The sequence below is a fragment of the Populus trichocarpa genome, chromosome 1 (genome assembly GCF_000002775.5).
Source record: "Populus trichocarpa isolate Nisqually-1 chromosome 1, P.trichocarpa_v4.1, whole genome shotgun sequence".
Lineage (NCBI taxonomy): Eukaryota > Viridiplantae > Streptophyta > Magnoliopsida > Malpighiales > Salicaceae > Populus > Populus trichocarpa.
Genome location: NC_037285.2, coordinates 13772709 through 13793931, shown reverse-complemented (window position 1 = coordinate 13793931; position 21223 = coordinate 13772709). Strand labels below are relative to the sequence as shown.

Here is a 21223-nt window from a genome sequence, read left to right as displayed (position 1 = left end):
ATAAAGATAAGAAATGGATAAAAAAAAAAAAAGAGGGAAGGATCTTTTAATAGAATCCCACAGAAAGCATTGTTTTTTAAGCTTATTTCATGAGTCCCTGAAACAATAACTTTGATACGATAGGTATTTTCTGTGTAACTTCTCAAGAGTAGATAAGTGCACCATCACAAGTGCACACATGTAATATGATAGTCTCATAAATAATTCCTCTAATTGTTCATCATCGAAGTCGAATTTATAAGTATTTGATGACTTAAATTAAGTTTTTAAATAAATACAAGTGTTAAAATTAGGAGGTAATTTAGTGTTTTAACTAGTTTGATTCTTCACGCTACTTAGCCGGATGGAACAATTTTTTTCTAAATACAAAAAAAAAATGTGGGTGATGATATTGTTCTTAGCCGGATGGAGCAATTTTTTTCTAAATACTAAAAAAATATGTAGGTGATAATATTGTTCTTTACATTCAAGAAGAATACTAACTACAAACTGAAAAGTTAATACATGCATTTAATAAAATAAATCGAGAATTATATTCATCAATAAATAATAACATGTTATTGTTCTTATCAAATGTTGGGTTGTACAATCCATTACCAGTTCGTGATGCTCCGTGGCTAGACATGAGCATGGATTTTGTATTGGACTTACCCCGTAAACAACAGGCTATAGATTCTATTTTTGTTGTAGTTGACAAGTTCTCAAAAATAGCTCAATTTATAGCCTACCAAAATACTATAGATGCATCTTGGGTAGCCCAACTTTACTTCAATGAGGTGGTTCGTTTGCATGACATTCCTAGGTCCATCACTTCGGATAGGCATGTCAAGTTCATGAGTAATTTCTGGAAGAGTTTGCGGGGAAGAATGAGAACTCAACTTAAATTTAGCAGTGCTTATCACCTTTAGACAGATGAGCAGATGCAGTCTCAACAACTTACCACGAAGCTTGGTTGGAGATATGCCAAAACAATGGGATATGGCATTCCCACAGGTGGAGTTTGTTTATAATAGGTCTCGGAATCGGACCATCCAATTAAGCCCCTTTGAGATTGTCTATGAACAAAATCCTTCTAGAGAACTAGAGTTAATTCTCGTTCCTCACATTGGACACTTGAGCGTCCAAGGAACTAACATAACAAATTACTTGCATGGAATTCATAAGCAGGTTAAGTAAACAATAAGTGACAATAATGCCACGTATAAGGCTCTGACTGATACTCATCGTAAAAGAGTAGTGTTTGAAGTCGGTGATTTGGTGTGGACAGTCCTTACATATGACAAGTTTCCAATGGATGAGTATAACAAGTTGAAGGAAAGGAAGATAGGTCTTTGTAAGGTATTGTAGAAGATAAATGATAATGCCTATAAGATTTGTCTTCCTCATCATCTGAAGACTTCTGATGTCTTCAGTGTTCAACACTTGACTTCCTATTTGGAGGAAGAATAGAACTCGAGAACGAGTTCTCTCTAACCCGAGAAAAATGATGTAGTTGAGCTAGTGATAAAAAGTGATTATGAGCAGTCAAGTATGAGTCTGCTACAACTAGATAAGGATTTGCACCAAACAGATTATGTAGATGGCCTAGCAATTACATTTATGGACCAATGGGACAGGTCTAGATCCAAAAGGAGGTTTGGTCGTGTCAGACCAAAGTAACAACTTAAAAGGGCCATAATTTTTTATCCGATTGTTGGATCGCGCTCAAATTTTATAGGAGTTTCCGGAGTCACTTTTTCTTAGATTAGCATGGAATTGCTACTTTGATCATCGAGTCTTTAAATTTTGACAATCTCACCCCGAGGGCCCAAGCTTGGTAATTTTTATGATTTTTCTTATTATTTTTTTTATTTCATGTTATTTTTAGATTTCATGCTTCCTTCCTTTGTAATCTCGGATTCTTTTTTTTTTCCTAGATAAGGTAGGGTTTCTGACCTATTTAATGCTTTGTAAATCTCTTAAGGATGAGACTTTATCATTATTATTCTAGAGAAAATAAAACCTGCGAACTTGGGATTCACATCGACAACCCTTTTCACTTATTAAAATTCTTGTGTTCTTTATTTGTTTTTAGTGTCTTCAGCTTCAGCGTGCATAAAAAAAATGCTGACTAAATAAATACTCCAAGGATATATTTACTAGGATTATAAGTTGGCAAAGCACACCCCAATCGAGTTTTGATGTGCGAAAATAGTTAGCTCAACTTTAATAAAAGCTAACAAATAAATCGAAGCTCAACAAGCCAAAAGGGAGACCACCCTATACACTAACACTAAATCCTAAATCTTAATATTAACCCTTTAATTAATTGCTTTCTTTGTCTCTTATATTGTTCCTTACACTTTATAAATTGTTTTTGTTTTCCTTCAAAAATATAGAGGAATCGGAAATATTAAGTAGTTTCAAATTAACGCTGTAAATCCAAAAGGTGAAAAGAAAAAGAAAAAGAAAAGCAGAAGAAGATAGAGGAATCGGAATGACTTCCCTAATATAAACCTTCCAGTCACAAAGGGAGGACCCCACTTGAGTTTTCTGATTACAAACAAGAAATTAACACAAAACACTAGATCGACAAGCCCCAAGGGAGACCAGCATATACATTAACACTAAATCCCAAGTCTTAATATTAATTGCTTTCTTTGTCTCTATATATATGGTCCAGTTTTGTGTATGCTCCATCAAACACACCATCACTGCAAGTCTACAGACTCTATACCCGCCCTTCATTTCTTTCCTTTTTTTTCTACACAGTCGAATCAAAATGATCCAAGAGGATCATGGAAGCTTGACCGAAATATCAGATTCTGGCAAGCACATTTCCTTCTCCCAAAAAAACAAAAGCCTCTCTTTAGCTCTCTTTGTTTCTCTCTTGCTTGTCGCCACTATAGCTGCCGTTGTTACTCCCGTAAATTCACAGAACTCCAACAAAAATGACGCTGCTCATTCCATTATAAAGATGTCATGCAGCTCCACAAGATACCCAGAACTGTGCTACTCTGCGATTGCCAATGGCCCTGGAGCTGCCGCCAGTTTGGCAGCTATCAACGACGAAAACGATGTTCTTATAGAATCCATAAGAGCCACTCAACAAGCTATTGACACCAATACCGCCGGTATAGAGAGTTACAAAACCACCAATAAGATGAAACTCACCAATCAGCAAAATGATGCTCTCGATACTTCCACGGACAACAATGAATTGTCTCAAAGTGATTTACAAAATGCTATAAACAGTCTCAATTACTATACTAACGAGATTCCTCTTAGCGATCAAGATACCGAGCCGGACATCAATACCCCACTGAGTTCTTGCATAACCTACCAAGACACGATCATGGATGGTTTCTCTCATACCGCCGCAGACAAGCAGGTGCGTAAAGATATTTCGGATGGAGTAGATAATGTTAGAAAAATGTGCATGAATACTCTGGCAATGAACATGAACATGACAGCCACTCGCATTGCCAATGAGCTTAAAACCACAAAGAGGAATCTCAAGGAGGAAAACAGTAGAAATGAAAGTGGGTGGCCAAAGTGGTTGTCAGTAGCCAACAGGAGGTTGTTGCAGTCATCATCATTGACACCAGATGTGGTGGTGGCTGCTGATGGCAGCGGGAATTATAGTACAGTATCAGCTGCAGTTGCTGCTGCCCCAACGAGAAGCAGCAAGAGGTACGTTATCAGAATCAAGGCAGGTGTTTACAGGGAAACTGTGCAAGTACCAATCAATAAGACTAACTTAATGTTTCTTGGAGATGGAAGAAGGAAAACGATCATTACAGCAAGTAGGAGTGTGGTGGATGGCATCACTGCCTTCCGTTCTGCCACAGTTGGTATTTTTCGTTTTTCGATCCCTTCATTTTGCACATTGTTCCTTTTCTTTTTAAGAAAAATTGATACAAATAGAATAATTCTAGAGATATTTAGGCTCTTATACTAACAATTCTCATGAACAATGCAGCCGCAATGGGTGAAGGATTCCTGGCCAGGGACATCGCCTTCCAAAACACAGCCGGCCCGTCCAACCGCCAAGCCGTGGCATTGCGTGTTAGTTCTGACCGCGCGGCATTCTACAAATGCAACGTGCTTGGATACCAAGACACCCTCCATGTCCACGCAAATCGTCAGTTCTTCATAAATTGTTTGATAGCAGGCACGGTCGATTTCATCTTCGGCAATTCCGCAGCTGTTTTCCAAGATTGTGATATCCATGCTCGTCGTCCCAATCCAGGCCAAACAATCACAATAACAGCCCAAGGGAGGAGCGATCTTAATCAAAACACTGGCATTGTAATTCAGAAAAGCAGGATTCACGCCACTTCTGATCTACTGCCAGTCAGGAGCAATTTCTCTGCGTATCTCGGTAGACCCTGGAAGGAGTATTCAAGGACGGTTGTCATGCAATCATCCATAAGTGATGTGATCAACCCGGCTGGGTGGCTCGAGTGGAGGGGAAAATATGCACTGAACACGTTGTATTACGGAGAGTATAATAACAGCGGGGCTGGTGCTGCAACCTCTGAAAGGGTCAACTGGAAAGGATACAAGGTGATTACTGCTGCAACTGAAGCTAAAAGCTTTACTCCTCGCAATTTCATTGCTGGTAGTACGTGGTTGAAATCCACTACCTTCCCATTCTCTTTGGATCTCTAAACGTGTCTTTTTATGACGCTACCATCTTAACTACCTCCGCTGCGTACTTGTATTGTTGATTGGTTGTCTTTTATCACCTGCATGTCTTAGTTTTTCATTCCCTTGTTTAAGAGTTTCGCTTCATGTTTATGGTGTTCGTCACGTTCTCCTCCGTTTGTGGAGCTTGTCTTTTTGGTCCTAGCTTGGACTCTTAATTATGAATAATAATAGTGTGTGAAATCATTGAAGTTTACTTTGTTGATGCTGCTTGAATTTATAAGCATGTACCTTTGCTATTTTCACTGCTGAGTTGGGTTGATATCCATTCTTCCTCTAAGAGATGAAAGCATGTCCATCCTACAAGATATGTGTTCACTTTCTGTGGAACCCGCCTGCTTACGATATAAATTAAGGATAAGGATTCTCCAAGTAGAGACAAGAACAGAGATGATGGTTAACAATTCTGTGTTTTTTCACGGTTTTCATGCCGTGAAGAATCTAACACAAAGCACAGCAATGATTTTCAACCAACATCACTAATTGAGCTTTGCCCGTTAAGCAATGATTTTGAAAGAATGCTTGAGATTTTTTTTAAAAGTGTTAAAATAAATTTTTTATTTTTTAAAAATTATTTTTGAAATTAGTGCATTAAAATAATCTAAAATACTAAAATAATATTAATTTTTTAAAAAAATAAATTTAAATTTAATTTTTTTCAAAACAGTTTTTGAAACATAAAAATAAACAAATTTTTATATGATGGGCTTTTCATTACCATTTCTATGCACTTAAAAATCTTTTATTTATATTTAAAAGCATTGGTTATTTTTTAAAAATAATTTTTTAAAAAATTTATTAAAATAATAATTTTTTTATTTCACATTACTGCACCATCACATCACAAGTGCACACATATGATACGATATTCTTAATAATAATATTTCCTTATCTAGGTAGAATTTATAAGTATTCTATGATTTCGATTAAGTTTTTAAATAAATACTAGGTCCAACATAAAAAGGTTATTTTGTGTTTTAACTAGTTTGATTCTTCATGCTTATAAAGCAAAAAAAATTAATGCAAAGAATTAAACCAAAAACACTGAGGAAAAAAAAAGAAGAAGAAAAAAAATACTATGAAGCACCATGTCAAAACCTCAACTTTTTTAGTGTACAGTACTAACTATGTTGCCAGCGCCCCGCCGCAAGCATAACCTTCCATTGTGATAATCACATGTTTCAGCTAGGGATGAATAAAAAAATAAAAAAATTAATTAAATCAAGAAAATTAAAAAAAAAATAATTAAAAAAAATAAATCATGAAAAAAAACCGATTAAACCAATTAGAATTTTTAAAAAACCGAACCGAGCCAAACTGGAAAAAAAAACCGGTTTTTGTTCTAAAATAACAAAATCAAAACCAGTCGGTTTGAACCGGTTTCGGTTTTTTTTGGAAAAAAACAATTTAATTACCTTTTTTTTATAAAAACCGAACCGAACCAAAAATAATCACCCTTAATTTTTTTAGTTTTAGTAGGATTAGAATAAAATCAACTGTGAAATGCAACACCGTATGGTAAATAAACACGGACATTGCTATCTTGCATTCAAAAAGCAATCCTAAAGCCATTAGAGAATTCTATACGCAAAATATTAACAGAGGTCCCTGTTGTTTGTCACTGTTAATAAACAAAGATTCAAATTGCCAAGGTATGCATACAGCTGATGTAAGAATTCTAAAGCTATAATGAATGTGAGTAAATAGACAAGGATGAGCATAAGCTATGAGCGGATGCCATGGGAAACAACAATTAAGGAGCAATCTCCTAAAAAGAAGTGCAGTTGTTGAGGATGCAGCAAGCATAGTGAGAAAGGGCATTGAGGATGTAGCAGCAAGTTAATATTTTCACAGCAAATTACAGGGCTGAGATAGATGGGGGGGGGGGGGGGGGGGGGGGGAGAACCTAAAATCAGCGTCCTGGCAAAAAGAAAGGCGTAGGGATAAAATACGACGTAACAACAAAATCACATTGCAGTCCAAACAGCATAAAAGTAGATGCTAGATAAGCAGCAACACCAACCTAGAAAAAAGGATAAAAAAAGAATAAGCTGAAATTGGTACCAAAGCTAAGAAAAAGGGGTCACAGAAAATGGATAAAAGGTTGAAGGCGATCAAATCCTGCGAAGGAAAAGGCAAAAGAGCTGATAACCATTCGAGTAAAATATGAACAGAACATATAAAATTGATGCAAAGCGACATGAGCAGCTGATAGAGAAGTAGAAAGGAAAATGAAATAATAATTAACAAAAATAAATAATTGGAAAAACATATTGTTAAACAGAGCCTTATTGGCTGTGTCACCATGGCAGGATGGATGCACAAAATTAATGTTTTAGGATTCAAAATGCCTCTTGCTTTTTTTGTGTTAGCAAGAGGCATTTTACTCCAGTGTCCATGTCTTCTACTCCAGTGTTGCATTCATTCTGGGACAGCCAACCATTAACCTCGTGATCATGTGATCATGAGCATTAGCTTAAAGAAGTCTTCTACTGACCTGAGACAATGACAAAGTTGTGAAGTCCGTTGAATCTTAAAGAATCGACTTAACATGCATATCTACTGAATCACCATCGAAAAGCAGCCAAAACCAACCATTAGTTTTTATAAACTAAAACGCCAATAAATCCATAAATGCCATGCAGTTTGTAAACTGAAAACGTAGCAAATGCACGAACGAAACGATCAGCAGGCAGCAACAACCCAAATATGTATCGCTCGGAGAGGCTATAACCCATGCACAAACAAACAGCCAGATCCTCCTTACCCTATGACGACCAAGACGCTACAGATGAGACCAACATATCAACCTAGCATGCCATCCACTAACAGCAACAATTGAAGATGGATGCCAAGGTAGTCCCTGCCAAAAAAAAGTTTAAAGATGAAGGGTGTGTTTGTTTCCGGAAAGTGGTTTCCATGAAACTACTTTTCAAACTTTCATGTGTTTGTTTGTCATTAGAAAACTTGGTCAACGGATATTATAGAATGTATAGCATGTATATCTCTGAATAGAAAATTAATGTAGGATTATTTCAATGTTGTAATCCTTACGGTTACTGTCGTATTCTGCCCTACATATATAAATAGAAAAGGTTGGCTAAGGCCAACCTAAGTCATTTTGTTATCCTCAACTTGGTATCAGAGTCCTAAATAAACTAAAACACCTCTTCTCCTCTCTACAATGGATCCTTCCCAGCCGGCAGCCATCTCTTCCTCTGCAGCTGCACCGGTTGTGCCATCCTGCTCTCCTGCCGCAGCACCACCTTCTTCTTCAGCTTCAGTTCTGCAGTGGCCACAACCTACAGATGTTGGCCATGCTCTATTCAACCCCAATAATGCTCCTCTGCTGAAGTCGCTGCAGCTTCTTCCGTGGCAATTGTGTCCCTCTCCCACACTCATCAGGTCATCTATCTGAAACTGACAAACACCAATTATCTGTATTGGCGAATGCAGATGAAACCGTATTTTTTAGGCCAAGGAGTTTTCGGCTTTGTTGATGGCTCAAACTCCTGCCCCTTTCCACATATTCTTGCTGTCAATGGTGTCTCTCTTCAGGTATCTCAACATTTTCTTCGTTGGAAACAACATGACCAACTCATTCTAAGTGCCCTGCTCTCTTCGCTATCCATGGAAGTTCTTCACCTTGTTGTTGATTGTCCAACCTCACATTTTGTCTGGCATACACTTGAGCAAGCTCTAGCTTCTACATCCAATTCCCGTATTATGCAACTTCATGGCTCTCTTCAAGACCTTCGACAAGGTGATGATTTGGTAACTCAATTTCTACAAAAAGCTAAGGCTTTATTTGATGAGCTAGCAGCTGCTGACCGATCTATTTCGCTAGCCGATTTCAAACTATATGTGTTTCGTGGCCTTCGCGGAGAATTTAAAGACTTAGTAACAAGTCTTGTTACAAGGGCAGATCCTCTACCATATGCAGATTTGCTTAGCCATCTACTAACTCATGAATTTATTCATAAATCCTCCCATTTGTCTATGGGGTCTGCTGCAATTCATGCACCCTTGTTGCCCACGCCAAACATCCCTCCTTCAGCACTCCTCTCTCACCGTCAGCTTGCTACTCAGTTTGGACGCAATAGGGGTCGTTCTCATGGCAGCTGGCGTCCTCAACAGTTCCATCACAGAGGGTCTCGCACTTCTGGTTCCAGGCCTGACTTTCGTAGCTTCCATAACACTCCCAGCAACGACAACAGACACAGCAACTGGCGGGGAAATTGGAAGCGCAGTAAGGGATCCAATTCCTGCTGCCAGTTATGTCAAGCCTTCAGACATATTGCTCCTCAGTGCTCCCAACTTCAACAACATGGTTATGGACAGCAGCATAGTGTTAATCTGGCACTGCATAATCCTGCAGGTACTGCTGAATGGTTTCCGGACACCGGTGCAAATCAACATGTCACACCTGACCTTGCAACCTTGACTGCTTCAGAACCATACAATGGTAATGATAATTTGCATGTTGGTGATGGTAAGGGACTTCCCATATCTCATATTGGCCATACAAAACTATATACCCCACATCATTCGTTCAATTTATCTAATGTCCTGCATATTTCTGCAATCACGAAACCCCTGCTTTCTGTTCAGAAATTTTATCTCGATAATAATGTTTATTTTGAATTTCACCATTTTATGTTTTATGTTAAGAATCTCAACACCAATGAAGTACTCCTCTCAGGACAGAGTAAAGATGGTCTCTATACTTTGTCCAGGTTCAGGTCTTCCGTCCCGTCAGTTCCTCAAGCCTATTGGTCTCCTTGCATCTCTGCTTCTGCTGATTTGTGGCATCGTCGCCTAGGTCATCCTACCTCTTGTAATTTTTAATTTTTAGTCTCGAAAAATAAGATCATTTGTAACAACAAACGTCTTAATTTTCAATGTCAAAGTTGTCCCTTAGGAAAATCATCGCGTTTGTCTTTAAGACCTACTGATCACAAAACTTCTGCTCCGCTTGAATTAATTTTTAGTGATGTGTAGGGTCCTGCTCCCTTTTTTTCTTCAGATGGTTATCATTATTTTGTTATCTTTGTTGATGCACACACAAAATATATATGGTATTATCCACTTGTTGCAAAATCTGATGTTTATTCTGTTTTTCATCAATTTCAAACTCTTGTCGAATGTCAATTTTCATTAAAAATAAAATCTGTTCAAACTGGTTGGAGCGGTGAATATCATAAACTCTCCATTTTCTTTCAAACTATTGGTATTCATCACCGTCTGATATGTCCTCATACTCATGAACAAAATGGAACAGTAGAAAGACGTCATAGGCATATTGTGGAAACCGGCCTTACTCTTCTAGGCCAATGTAAAGCTCCATTCCGTTTTTGAAATTATGCTTTTGACACTTCAGTTTATCTCATTAATCTCATGTCTACTCTTGTTCTTGGTAATCGATCTCCATTTGATTGTTTGTTTCAACGATCTCCTGATTATCATTTTTTGCGTACTTTTGGATGTCTCTGTTTTCCTTTTTTGTGTCCTTATAATAATCATAAATTGGATTTTCGGTCTTCTCCATGTGTGTTTTTTGGCTACAATTCCTCTCATCTTGGTTATCGATGTTTTGACATTGAATCTCATCGCATGTATATCTCTCGTTATGTCCGTTTTCATGAACATGTTTTTTCGTTTGATAAATCTGAACAGATTGCAAAGGTCTCGGCTCAAACCCACACCCCATCTCTTGTTACCATCCTCCCAAATCTAACCCACTCCTCATTGTTCACCGATCATACCACCCCCCATCTCGCCTCTACATCTGCCCTGCCTTCACCTCCTACCCAAACACCACAACCTCCACCTTTCCTTTATCGTTCACCACATGCATCATTATCTCACCATGTTGTTGTAGGTACAGGTTGCAAATCGGTTTTCCCTGCCCTCCAGCACGATGTCTTTGCACGATATCTCACCAGCCCTGTTGTTGCTGCCAGCCCTCTACTTGCAGCAGCTTCTTCCCCGGCTTCTTCCTCTGGTCTGAATCTTGTGGTTGATCTCTCCGCTTATCCATTGCATCAGGACACCTCTGTGATGCCTACCTCTCCTGCATCACCATCGTTGCTCAGCCGCCACCCTATGGTCCTTAGATCGCTGCAGCCCAAAACCGCAAATATGGTGTCCTCTGCTGCAACTGATACAGCTGCCACCCGGGTATTGCTCTCTCCTTCCTCTGAACCTGTTGCCTTTTCTGATGCAAATAAATATGTTGTTTGACATGATGCTATGTGTGATGAGATCAAGGTTTTGCGATCCAATCACACTTGGTCCCTAGTGCCCTTTCATCCTTCGATGAATGTTGTGGGCAGTCGATGGGTATATCGCATCAAATGTCATATTGATGGCAGCATTGAACGTTGTAAAGCCCGTCTATTTGCTAGAGGCTTTACTCAACAGGAAGGCATTGATTATTCTGAATTTTCAGCCCAGTTATTAAATAGGCCACCATCAGATTAGTCTTTTCCATTGTGGTTTCCCGTCATTGGAAGATTCATCAGCTTGATATTCATAATGTCTTTCTCAATGGTGTTCTTACTAAAAAGGTCTACATGAAACAACCTCCAAGTTTTGTTGACCCTACTCTTCCATCTCATGTATGCAGATTGCACAAGTCATTATATGATTTAAAACAGACACCAAGGGCATGGTACACTTGTCTGAGTGATTTTTTACTCTCTATTGGTTTCCGTGCCTTCCTATTTATCTTATCTGATGGTACTAATATATTTTATCTCCTGGTCTATGTTGATGATATTCTGCTTACGGGCAGCAACTCTGCCATGCTTCATCGCATAATCCAGTTACTAAGCTCTAAATTCAAGCTTCGTGACTTAGGTGATGTTCACTACTTTTTGGGTATTGAGGTTCAGTTTACAAGTATGGGTCTGATGTTGCGTCAACACAAATATATTCTTGACATCCTCACTCGGGCTTATATGACTTCTTGCAAACCCGTTGATACTCTAGTCTCTCCTTCCAAACTTGTTATATAGCCGAATCATCAATATAGTTTGCTGATCCCACACGATTTCATCAAATTATGGGTGCTCTTCAGTATATTACATTCATTCATCCAGATATCTGTTTTGCTGTTAACAGAGTCTGTCAGTACATACATGCTCCTACAGATTCCTATTGGGCTGCTGTTAAACGCATACTCCGCTACCTCCAAGGAACGACATCCTATGGTTTTCATATCACTTGAGGTACCTCTTTTGCTCTTCATGGTTTTCCAAATGCCGATTGGGCTGGTAGTATTGATGATCGCAAGTCTACGAGTGGCTATCTTGTTTTCTTTGGTCAGACACCGATTTCATGGAAATCCGGCAAGCAATGTACAGTTGCCCACTCCTCCACTGAGGCTGAGAATAAAGCCTTAGCAGATGGTACTGCTGAGGTCATCTGGCTTCAATATTTGTTAACAGATTTGCAGGTTCCTTTCGTCTCTGCTCCTACCATTTGGTGTGATAATCTTGGTGCGACCTATCTCTCGGCGAATCCTATCTTTCATGCTCGTACTAAGCATGTTGAGGTAGATTATCATTTTGTCCGCAACCGGGTTGCGAAGAAGGAAATTCAGATTCACTTTATCCCTTCTCGGGATCAACTTGCTGATGTCTTCACCAAACCACTTTCCGTTGCGTCCTTTACTGCTTTCAGGTTCAAGCTTCGGGTCGATCCTTCACCCTCAGCTTGAGGGGGCATATTATAGAATGTATAGCATGTATATCTCTGAATAGAAAATTAATGTAGGATTATTCCAATGTTGTAATCCCTACGGTTACTGCCGTATTATGCCCTACATATATAAATAGGAAAGGTTGGCTAAGGCAACCTAAGTCATTATGTTATTCTCAACTACAGAAAATATTTTCTAGTCTAAGAAAAATTTGGCTTGGTTTCCAGGAAAGTGTTTTTCTTTTGGCCTCGTTTGTTTGTAGAAAAGTAGTTTCTTTTTGAAAAGTGGTTTCCTTGGAAAGTGAATTCCGGAAAAGTAAATTATTTTTCGATGTTTGGTAATATCTAAGGAAAATTTGGCTTAGTTTTCAGGAAAATATTTTCCAACTTATTTTTCATGATACTACCGAACATCGGAAAATAAGTTGGAAAACATTTTCCAGTATTTGGTTATGTTATGGAAAATAAGCTGGAAAATAGTTTATTAATGTTTTTTTTTCAAATTTATTAAAATAATAAGGAACAAATCTTACAAATTTAAAAGTTGAATAAGAATGAAATTGAAAAAAATCTAATTTCATAAATTATCTCAAATAAAATAAATAATAATCAAAATAATAGAGATCAAATCTAACAGATAAAAAAAATTGAAAGATGATGAAATTAAAAAAATAATAATTACAATTTCATAACCAAATACTGGAAAGTATTTTTCAACTTATTTTTAATTATACTACCAAACATAGAAAAATAATTTATTTTTTAAGAATTTATTTTTTTGAAATTCACTTTTTTAAAAAAAATACTTTCTAATAAATAAATAGTTCGAAACCTAACAAAAACCAAAAAAAGCACCAAAAAAAACAAATCAAGCACCCAACAACACAACACAACCTTCTTTGCTAAAAGAAAAGGCAAAAAAATAGAAAAGCCTATAGACCATCCCACAAACCAACAACATCCGAAACCCAATGAATTTAAAATTCAACAAACACCACCAACCCAATCACCCACACCACAAACATCTCAATCACAAACAGAAGCAGCTGACATGAAATTGCCTGGAAAAGAGCACAAGAAACAGGCAGTCAGAGACCGGCTAAATGAGCAAAAGAGAAGGGGACTTACCTGGCGGAGCCCAGCTAACAGAGAAGAGAGAGCAGCAACCGAACGATCCAAAAAATTGGTCACCAATGAAGCAATCGACAAGTCTCCCCGAAGAAATCCCATTACACCAATGAACAGAAGAAACATACAAAGGACAATACAAGTAGATTAATGCACAATCATTCCATATCCATTGAACAATAAAAGACAATGCCCACTTGACCCAGCCAATCGGCTAAGTTCCGCGCCAAGAGACAGCAATAAACGGCCAAGCAGCCCACCAGCGAGGCTCACCCAAGCTGTCACAGCCAAGACCCAAGACCAGTCTTCGATTAAAAAAAAAATTGAATCAGCCGCAGCCAGCATGAGCCAACGAAAGTGATAAATCTTGTGAGAAATCGCAGGCAAACAACGATATGCACTGCTTAAATCAACAGTGCATCACCTCAGAAGTCACAGTGTATATCTGAGTTCTTTTAATTTTTTTATAATAATTGTAATTATAATTCATAATAATCATATCTTCTTCGATGTTTCATTCACTAGCCTTGTTGCTTAGGACCAGCTAAGTTTCTTTCTGACCTTACATAAATTATAAAAATAATTCAATTCTCAATTAGTTGTTTGACAGTATCATGTCTCAGAAAGATATGTTGAACTCTACTATTACATAATTGATCCATGATTGACTGACAATCACAACACATAATCATATATTTTCTTAATCACATAAAATAATCAATGATTCTCGAGAGAGATTGTTGAATAGGTTATGGAATCTCGACTATCAATCTTTGTGAGTCAGACATTTCTCATCACTTGTTTGATTTCGTAGGCTTAGAAAACACAACATGTGAAAACACGTGCTCACTGGCCACACAAGACACCCGATCAACACTGCTAGAAGTACATGCAACATGGTTGCGCCACGAAGAGAATACACATAATTTACAAACCAAGAGAGAAGGGGAAGGAGGTAGATCCCAACCAGCTACTGCCAGCAATGAAATTTCCAGGGGCGAACGCTTGAGCCTCAGTTGCACTTGTAATCACTTTGTATCCTTCCCATGTGACCCTACTGGAGGTCCCAGCACCAGACCCAGAATTCTGATACTCTGCATAAAACAATGTGCTCAGTGCAAAGGTGCCACTCCACTCGTGCCACCCGGCTGGTTGTATCACATCAGTTATGGATGATTGCATGATGACAGTCCTTGAATACTCCTTCCAGGGCCTCCCAAGATACGTTGGGAAACTGCTCTGAACAGGTAGCAAGTCAGAAGTGGCACCAATCCTACTCTTTTGAATCACAATGCCAGTGTTCTGATTAGGGTCAGTCCTGCCTTGGGCAGTTACCATGTTCTTTTGGCCTGAATCGGGGCGTCGAGCATGGATGTCACAGTCTTGGAAAACAGCAGCAGCATTGCCGAAAATGAAATCAACGGTGCCTGCTATCAAGCAATTTATGAAAAACTGACGGTTTGAGTGGGCATAGAGGGTGTCTTGGTAGGCTAGCATGTCACATTCGTAAAATGCTGAGAGGTCAGACCCGACCCTCAGCGCCACGGCTTGGTGCTTAGAGGGACCAGCTGTGTTTTCGAAAGTTACGCCCCTGGCTAGGAATCCTTGACCTACCGCAGCTGCAATGTTAAGGAAAACAGTTTAAAGTAATTAATGTTTTAACTACTAATCTTTATTACCAAACATTCAACAAGGTCCTAACCTAAAATCCGCTACGTTTTCAACTAAATAAATTAATAAATACTAAATAAAATAAAGGCAGATACCAGTCCACTAGTTATATTAGCTGGGGCACAAAACTAATTATGGGGTATTCAATTTCAAACCTCATCATCTAACAAGACCCCCTTTAATTGATGTCCAGCGCTATTGATATATCTACTCTTCTGGCATTACATATCTTGTAGAATGAATGGAGAAAGAATGGAGAAAGAATCATTATATATATATATATATATATATATATATATATATATATATATATATAGCCATGATAGGAGTAGCTTGTTATCAAGGTAATGGTTATATTTTAATATATTGATTTTTGCTTGAAATTATTTTAAAATAATATTTTTTATTTTTTATATCAATACATTAAAATGATCTAAAAATATCAAAACAAATAATATAAAACTAAAAACATATTGCACCCGCAAAAACAAACACAAACAGTTCCAATAAAAGCATGAAATTCAGCGTGGAATGAGTTTCTATATACAGCAAAAGATGTTTTAAAAATAAAAAAATGCAGGTAAAAATATATTGTTTTAAAATTTTGTTTGTTTTTGCATTTTAAAAATGTTATTGAAAAAATTTAAATTTTTTTATTTTTTTCTTTACTTTAAATTAATTTTTTTATGGTTTTAGATTTTTTTTAATGAGTTAATGTTAAAAATAATTTTTTAAAAAAACCATTATTTAGATATATTTTCAAACAAAAAAACACTAACTTTAAACAGACACCAAATGACATACTAGAAGGGGTCTAGAATAGAAACTTCATTTTCAAATTGAATGAACTTAAGTGGTCGAAGCATAATCATCTCTTTCTCCAGCAGAAATTCACATTTCTAATTGTCAATAAGAATGACCAAAATTCATGTGTTATGCGACATTAGATGTACACAGTACACACACAGAGTAAGCAAGGAGATGACTTGTGACCTGAGACAATTGCCGGTTAGCCATCCTCTTACTCCACAGCCCATATATAAACATACAAAATGTGTCGGATATATAAGAGTTAATTAATAATTTCCAGCGAGTCGTAATTGAAGGAAACAAGCGACAACATGGGAAGCATCGAAGAAGCCTCACGCAAGCATCTAATGGCAAGAAAAAAAAGGAGGAAAAGTCCAAGAAGACAATGAGCTAGCTTCCTTCCTACTAGAAAATGCCCAAGCTGTCCAGCACTTCCTCGATAGACAAAGATCACAGAAAATGGCACTTGAGCTTACAATTAAAAATATTTTTTAATTTTTTATGTTATTTTTTTTAGTGTTTTTATCTTGTTTTGATGTGTTGATATTAAAAATAATTTTAAAAAAATAAAATAAAATATTATTTTTAAATAAAAAATACTTTAAAAATAATGAATTAGAATAATGGGAAACAACTTGTTTTATAATGGGCAAACAACTTGATAAAACATATTCTTTCGGGTCACGGGAATAGATCCTCCCTATCATATCATATCCTCATCGGTGCATAAAGATTATTTCCTGGGGTCAACCTCAAGATTCGAGCTACAATGATAATGTTCCGAGCAAAAAGATTTGCTATAATGTTAAGAATATCACTTCTTGTTTCTTTCTTTTTTTTCCTTTGATAAAACATTGATTTGAACTCGGAAAAAGGGGGCATTATTGCCGGGTTGCTATAATGTTGCTAACATTAAGTTGACTTATATGATACTTCGGTTCAAATTAATTTTGAACAAATTAAGAGGGTGTTTGGCAGTGTGGTAGTGGTTGTTTTTCAAATAGTTTTTCGTGCCGAAATACATGCTAATGATATTTTTTTCATTTTTTAAAAATTATTTTTGACATCAGCACATCAAAACGATCCAAAAAGTACAAACCGCACTCAATTTTAGCAAAAAAAAATTAAAATTTAATGAAAAGCAGGTTCAACCACAGAGCCAAACAGGCTCTATACAGGTAAAACAAAATTCTTATGTCTGCTGTACAGGTATTGATGGAGAATGTGCAGGAGAGCTGTTTTTAAAATTGTTTTTATTTAAAAGTATATTAAAATAATGATTTTTTTATTTTTTAAAATCATTTAAGATGGTGGGACCACTTGACTTATGGATATCTAATGCATCGTTGGATTGGAACTATCTCCAGTTGTTTTCATGACGTGGCAAATGACAGAAAAGCACATGCCGGGTTTGACACGCCTGCCATTTGGTTAAAAGCTTCCCTAATTGGCGTGTATGATTTTCAAAAATCTTAGAAAAGGATTGATTTTTGTGACTTGTCTCGTCGGTCGGAGCATTTGCCGAAGAAATCTATTAAAATGGTTGTTTTTCAAAAGGGAAGCTGAGGAAATAATAGTTAAGTTGGGATTTCATGCATTTGATTTGACATGAAGAGAAAACCTTGCGGAATTTTATTTTGAAAACGGATGATGGGCATGTCCTCTCCTCTCTACGTCACGTGATGTTTGAAATTGTCATGTCTTTTTTGAATAACATAGTTTTATCTACGATTTATTTAGATAGTATATTTTTAACCTATGGTTTTTTTAAATACCGCAAATGTCAACTGTAGCTTTTTGAATGGCTATGCAATTTAAAGCACCTTGTGTTAATTTGAAAAAATCACTTTCAAGAATCACTTCATCGCCGAAAGCGCCCACTCAATTATGCGAAAAATCATAGACAGCACTCGGCAGAATGAGCCTTTCAAAATGCGTACGTTTAGAATTAGGAAGACATGCAGAACACTTTTTTGCCGTTTTTAGATTGAATTTTTTTATTTTAAAATATATTAAAATAATTTATCTTTTTATTTTTTAAATTTATTTTAAATATAAAACATTAAAAGATCACTTAAAAAATCATTTCGAAGCAAAAACATTTCAAAATTTAATGAAAAACTTGTTCTGACACATCTCCAAACAGGCCATATGGTAATTAGAGCAAACAGTCTATATGTATCTACTGAAACACCAACAATCGCCACTATTTAGTTTAAAACATGTTATACGGATTTATTTATTTTTAAAAAAAAAAGAAAGAAAAACTGCCATTATTTGCAAAGGCGTGTTCTTTCCCTAACTTTAGCAACAATGGAACCCACCTTCAACTAAATGTCAATAATTATTCTGTGATCCCACACGTTTAATGGAAAAAAGATATAGAGGAAGGGACTCGTTGCTGTCGTAATTGCAAACAGAAAAATAGAACAAGATGCTAAAGGAAAGGGTCAAGATGGACTTACCAACCGTGGCAGACTTGAAGGTTGTGCTGCCATCAACCACATTCCTACTTGCTGTAATGATGGTTGTTTTTCTTCCATCTCCTAAGAACATTACGTTATGCTTATCCTTTGGTACTTCCACATTTTCCCTGTAAACTCCGGCCTTGATTTGAATTACGTACCTCGTGCTGCTTTTCTTTGGTACAGCAGCTACTGCTTCTGATACTGTCTTGTAATCCCCACTTCCGTCAGCCGCCACCACCACATTTGGAGTCACGGATGATGACTGCAGCAGCCTCCTGTCTGCTACTGACATCCACTCCGGCCACACTCTTTCATTACCTTCCTTTTCCTCCTTGAGCTTCCTGTTTGTGTTCTGGAGCTCGTTGGCAATGTCAGTGTCTGTCATGTTCCTGATCATTGCCAGTGCATTACTGCACATTTTTTCAACGTGGGTTTGACCCTTCAATAAAGCTTTTCGCACCTTTTTATCTGCTCCATCGTGAGAGAAACCATCCAAGCATGTTTCTTGGTTGGTTATGGCAGAGCTCAACAGGGTTTTGAGGTTATCAGCTTGTTCTTTGAGCGATTTCTTGTCGGGGTACCCATTGATATCCACCAGAGCCTCGTGCAACTCATCAAGAGTCTCGTCTATAGTCTCCAAACAATCATGGAGAGCAGTCTTTTCTCTTTTGGTGAGTTTGGTTTTGGCTATGAGCTTCTCTACAGTGAAATAATTTTGTTGAACAGTTTTGGTGGTGAGGTTTATGGAAAGTTCGATAACATCTTTTAGGCTAGCTAAATTGCTAGTGACTCCAGGGACAGTGGCAATAGCTGAGTAGCACAATTCAGGATAAAGAGTGGAGCTGCAGGCGGATTTGAGGATGGCATGAGCGCCTTCATTCTTGCCGTTCTTGTGTGAATTTACACCGGTGACAACGGCAGCTATTGTGGCAACTAGAAAAAAAGCAGCAAAACTGGCTAAGAAGAGTCTCTTGTTTTTCTTTAAGATGGAAATGTGATTGCCAGAATCTGATATTCCAGTCAAGCCATGCTTGTCCTGGGCCATTTTGGAGAAGAAAAGGAATGAGAGAGATGGTTATGGACCTCTAGGAGGCTGTGTAGGCACCATTTTATAGCGGAACAAAGCATGTGATGGGGAGGGGAGATGTAAACTAATGAGAGAGATGGTTAGTGAAGAGAAGTGGTGGCTTTGTTGGTTGACAAGGACAGCTACGAGAATTATTTTGAGTTTCTTTTTATTATTAATTTTGATTTCGAGAGTGGAGTTTAAAATATCTTTTTATTTTGAAATTGTTTAAAATATTTTTTTATTTTTTAAAAATTTATTTTAAATATAAAAACAATTGAAAAACATTTAAAAATAAATTTAAAATAAATTTTTTTTTTAAAATACGACAGCACCGTGTAACCTGAATGGAATTATAAGGCCCACTTGAGTTGGGATCAGTGGCGAAGCCAGAATTTTTTAAATGAAGGGGCAAATTACTAACAAATATTTGATATTATATACTATACATACATATGTTATATATAGAAATTAATTTGAAATACATGTACCAACTCAAGTCAAGTAAAATTAATTTAAGAATATTTTTAAAATGAAAAAATTTATGTTATAATTGTTTTCTTCGAGATTTTATATTTTAAAACTGCTTCATAATAATTTTATTTTTAATTTTATTAAAAATATATTTCTCAATATATACAACAAACTTTTATTTATCTATTTCTAAATCTTTTAAGGACTAGGAGAGTTGTTGGCAACAATTCTATGCTGACATATGGTACATAACATCTAAAATTATAGCTTAAAAAATTGTCATAAATTGATATTGTTCTTGCTGACTTGTTGTTTTGTACAAGTGGATTAAATATAAATATTAAATGTTTTTTTTGTAATTTATCTATTATGTCCCTAATTTTTTTAGTTGTCTTGTACTTTATTTTTAATCATTAATAAATTCATTGTCATCATTTTTCATATGAAATTCATAACAAAATACTTATCAATTCATCAAAACTCATTTCAATTCATATCCATTAGCATATAATATTACCCATACACATATTAATTCAACAAGCCCATAAATTATTATAAACTCTAATATTTTCAATAACTAATTTTTGAAGATGTAGACCCAGTATTTTTGGAGCTTCCATATCTGGTTGACCTATCAGGAAGAGATGAAGTGAGCATTTGGGAACACGGTGCAAACCGCGTTCCCCCAAAATTCAAATTTTTTTTTGTTAAAAATTATTTTTTTGATATGTTTTGGATCGTTTTGATGCCCTGATCTCAAAAATTATTTTAATGTATTTCAGCACAAAAAAACATTTTGAAAATCAACGACAACCATACTCCTATACAGATAAAATCTCTAACAGTACAAGTATAAAAAATATAACTGCTGGGCAAGCAACTTTTTTCTCAAACCCATCAGTTGCCTCATTCTATACCTCTCTCATATATATTAAAAACGGAAAAGAGAAAGGAATTGGATTTTTTTTTTTTTTGGGGGTGGGGATTGCCCCCTCTTGCCCCTACGTGGCTCAGTGGGATCTTCTTCTTCTCTGTTTTTTCTTTTAATTTTTCATAATTCATACATTATTTTAAAGTACTGTTTCTTCTCTCTCCTTTTTGAATTTTTTTTTTATATATATATCCTATAAACTCTAGAAATTAGTAAGGTTTTTAAAGGTTAGGGACTGGTTTGTTGTTATTACAACTTTATTTTCCTGATGACTTCATTTGG

The 21223-nt window shown here is 36.5% G+C and overlaps 2 protein-coding genes across 2 annotated transcripts; one reads left to right on the top strand and one right to left on the bottom strand.

The window, feature by feature from the left end:
- The first annotated feature begins 2648 nt into the window (after positions 1 to 2648).
- On the top strand, positions 2649 to 4885 carry LOC18094669 (pectinesterase). Its single transcript, XM_006369018.3, has 2 exons — positions 2649 to 3833; positions 3962 to 4885. Exons 1-2 carry the CDS (start codon positions 2654 to 2656, stop codon positions 4651 to 4653), a joined length of 1872 nt encoding a protein of 623 aa, XP_006369080.2. The 5' UTR covers positions 2649 to 2653; the 3' UTR covers positions 4654 to 4885.
- Positions 4886 to 14138: 9253 nt separating this feature from the next.
- On the bottom strand, positions 14139 to 19607 carry LOC18110050 (pectinesterase). Its single transcript, XM_006388286.3, has 2 exons — positions 18468 to 19607; positions 14139 to 15140 (listed from the first exon to the last, which is right to left on the bottom strand). Exons 1-2 carry the CDS (start codon positions 19513 to 19515, stop codon positions 14449 to 14451), a joined length of 1740 nt encoding a protein of 579 aa, XP_006388348.2. The 5' UTR covers positions 19516 to 19607; the 3' UTR covers positions 14139 to 14448.
- Between the last annotated feature and the right edge of the window lie 1616 nt (positions 19608 to 21223).

Excerpts from the sequence above, each read along its gene's own strand:
- LOC18110050 (XM_006388286.3), bottom strand. The coding sequence starts at position 19,515 with ATGGCCCAGGACAAGCATGGCTTGACTGGAATATCAGATTCTGGCAAT. Across the intron at positions 15,141-18,467 it reads CTTCAAGTCTGCCACGGTTG|CTGCGGTAGGTCAAGGATTC; the intron begins GTAAGTCCATCT and ends TTAACATTGCAG.
- LOC18094669 (XM_006369018.3), top strand. The coding sequence starts at position 2,654 with ATGGTCCAGTTTTGTGTATGCTCCATCAAACACACCATCACTGCAAGT. Across the intron at positions 3,834-3,961 it reads CTTCCGTTCTGCCACAGTTG|CCGCAATGGGTGAAGGATTC; the intron begins GTATTTTTCGTT and ends TGAACAATGCAG.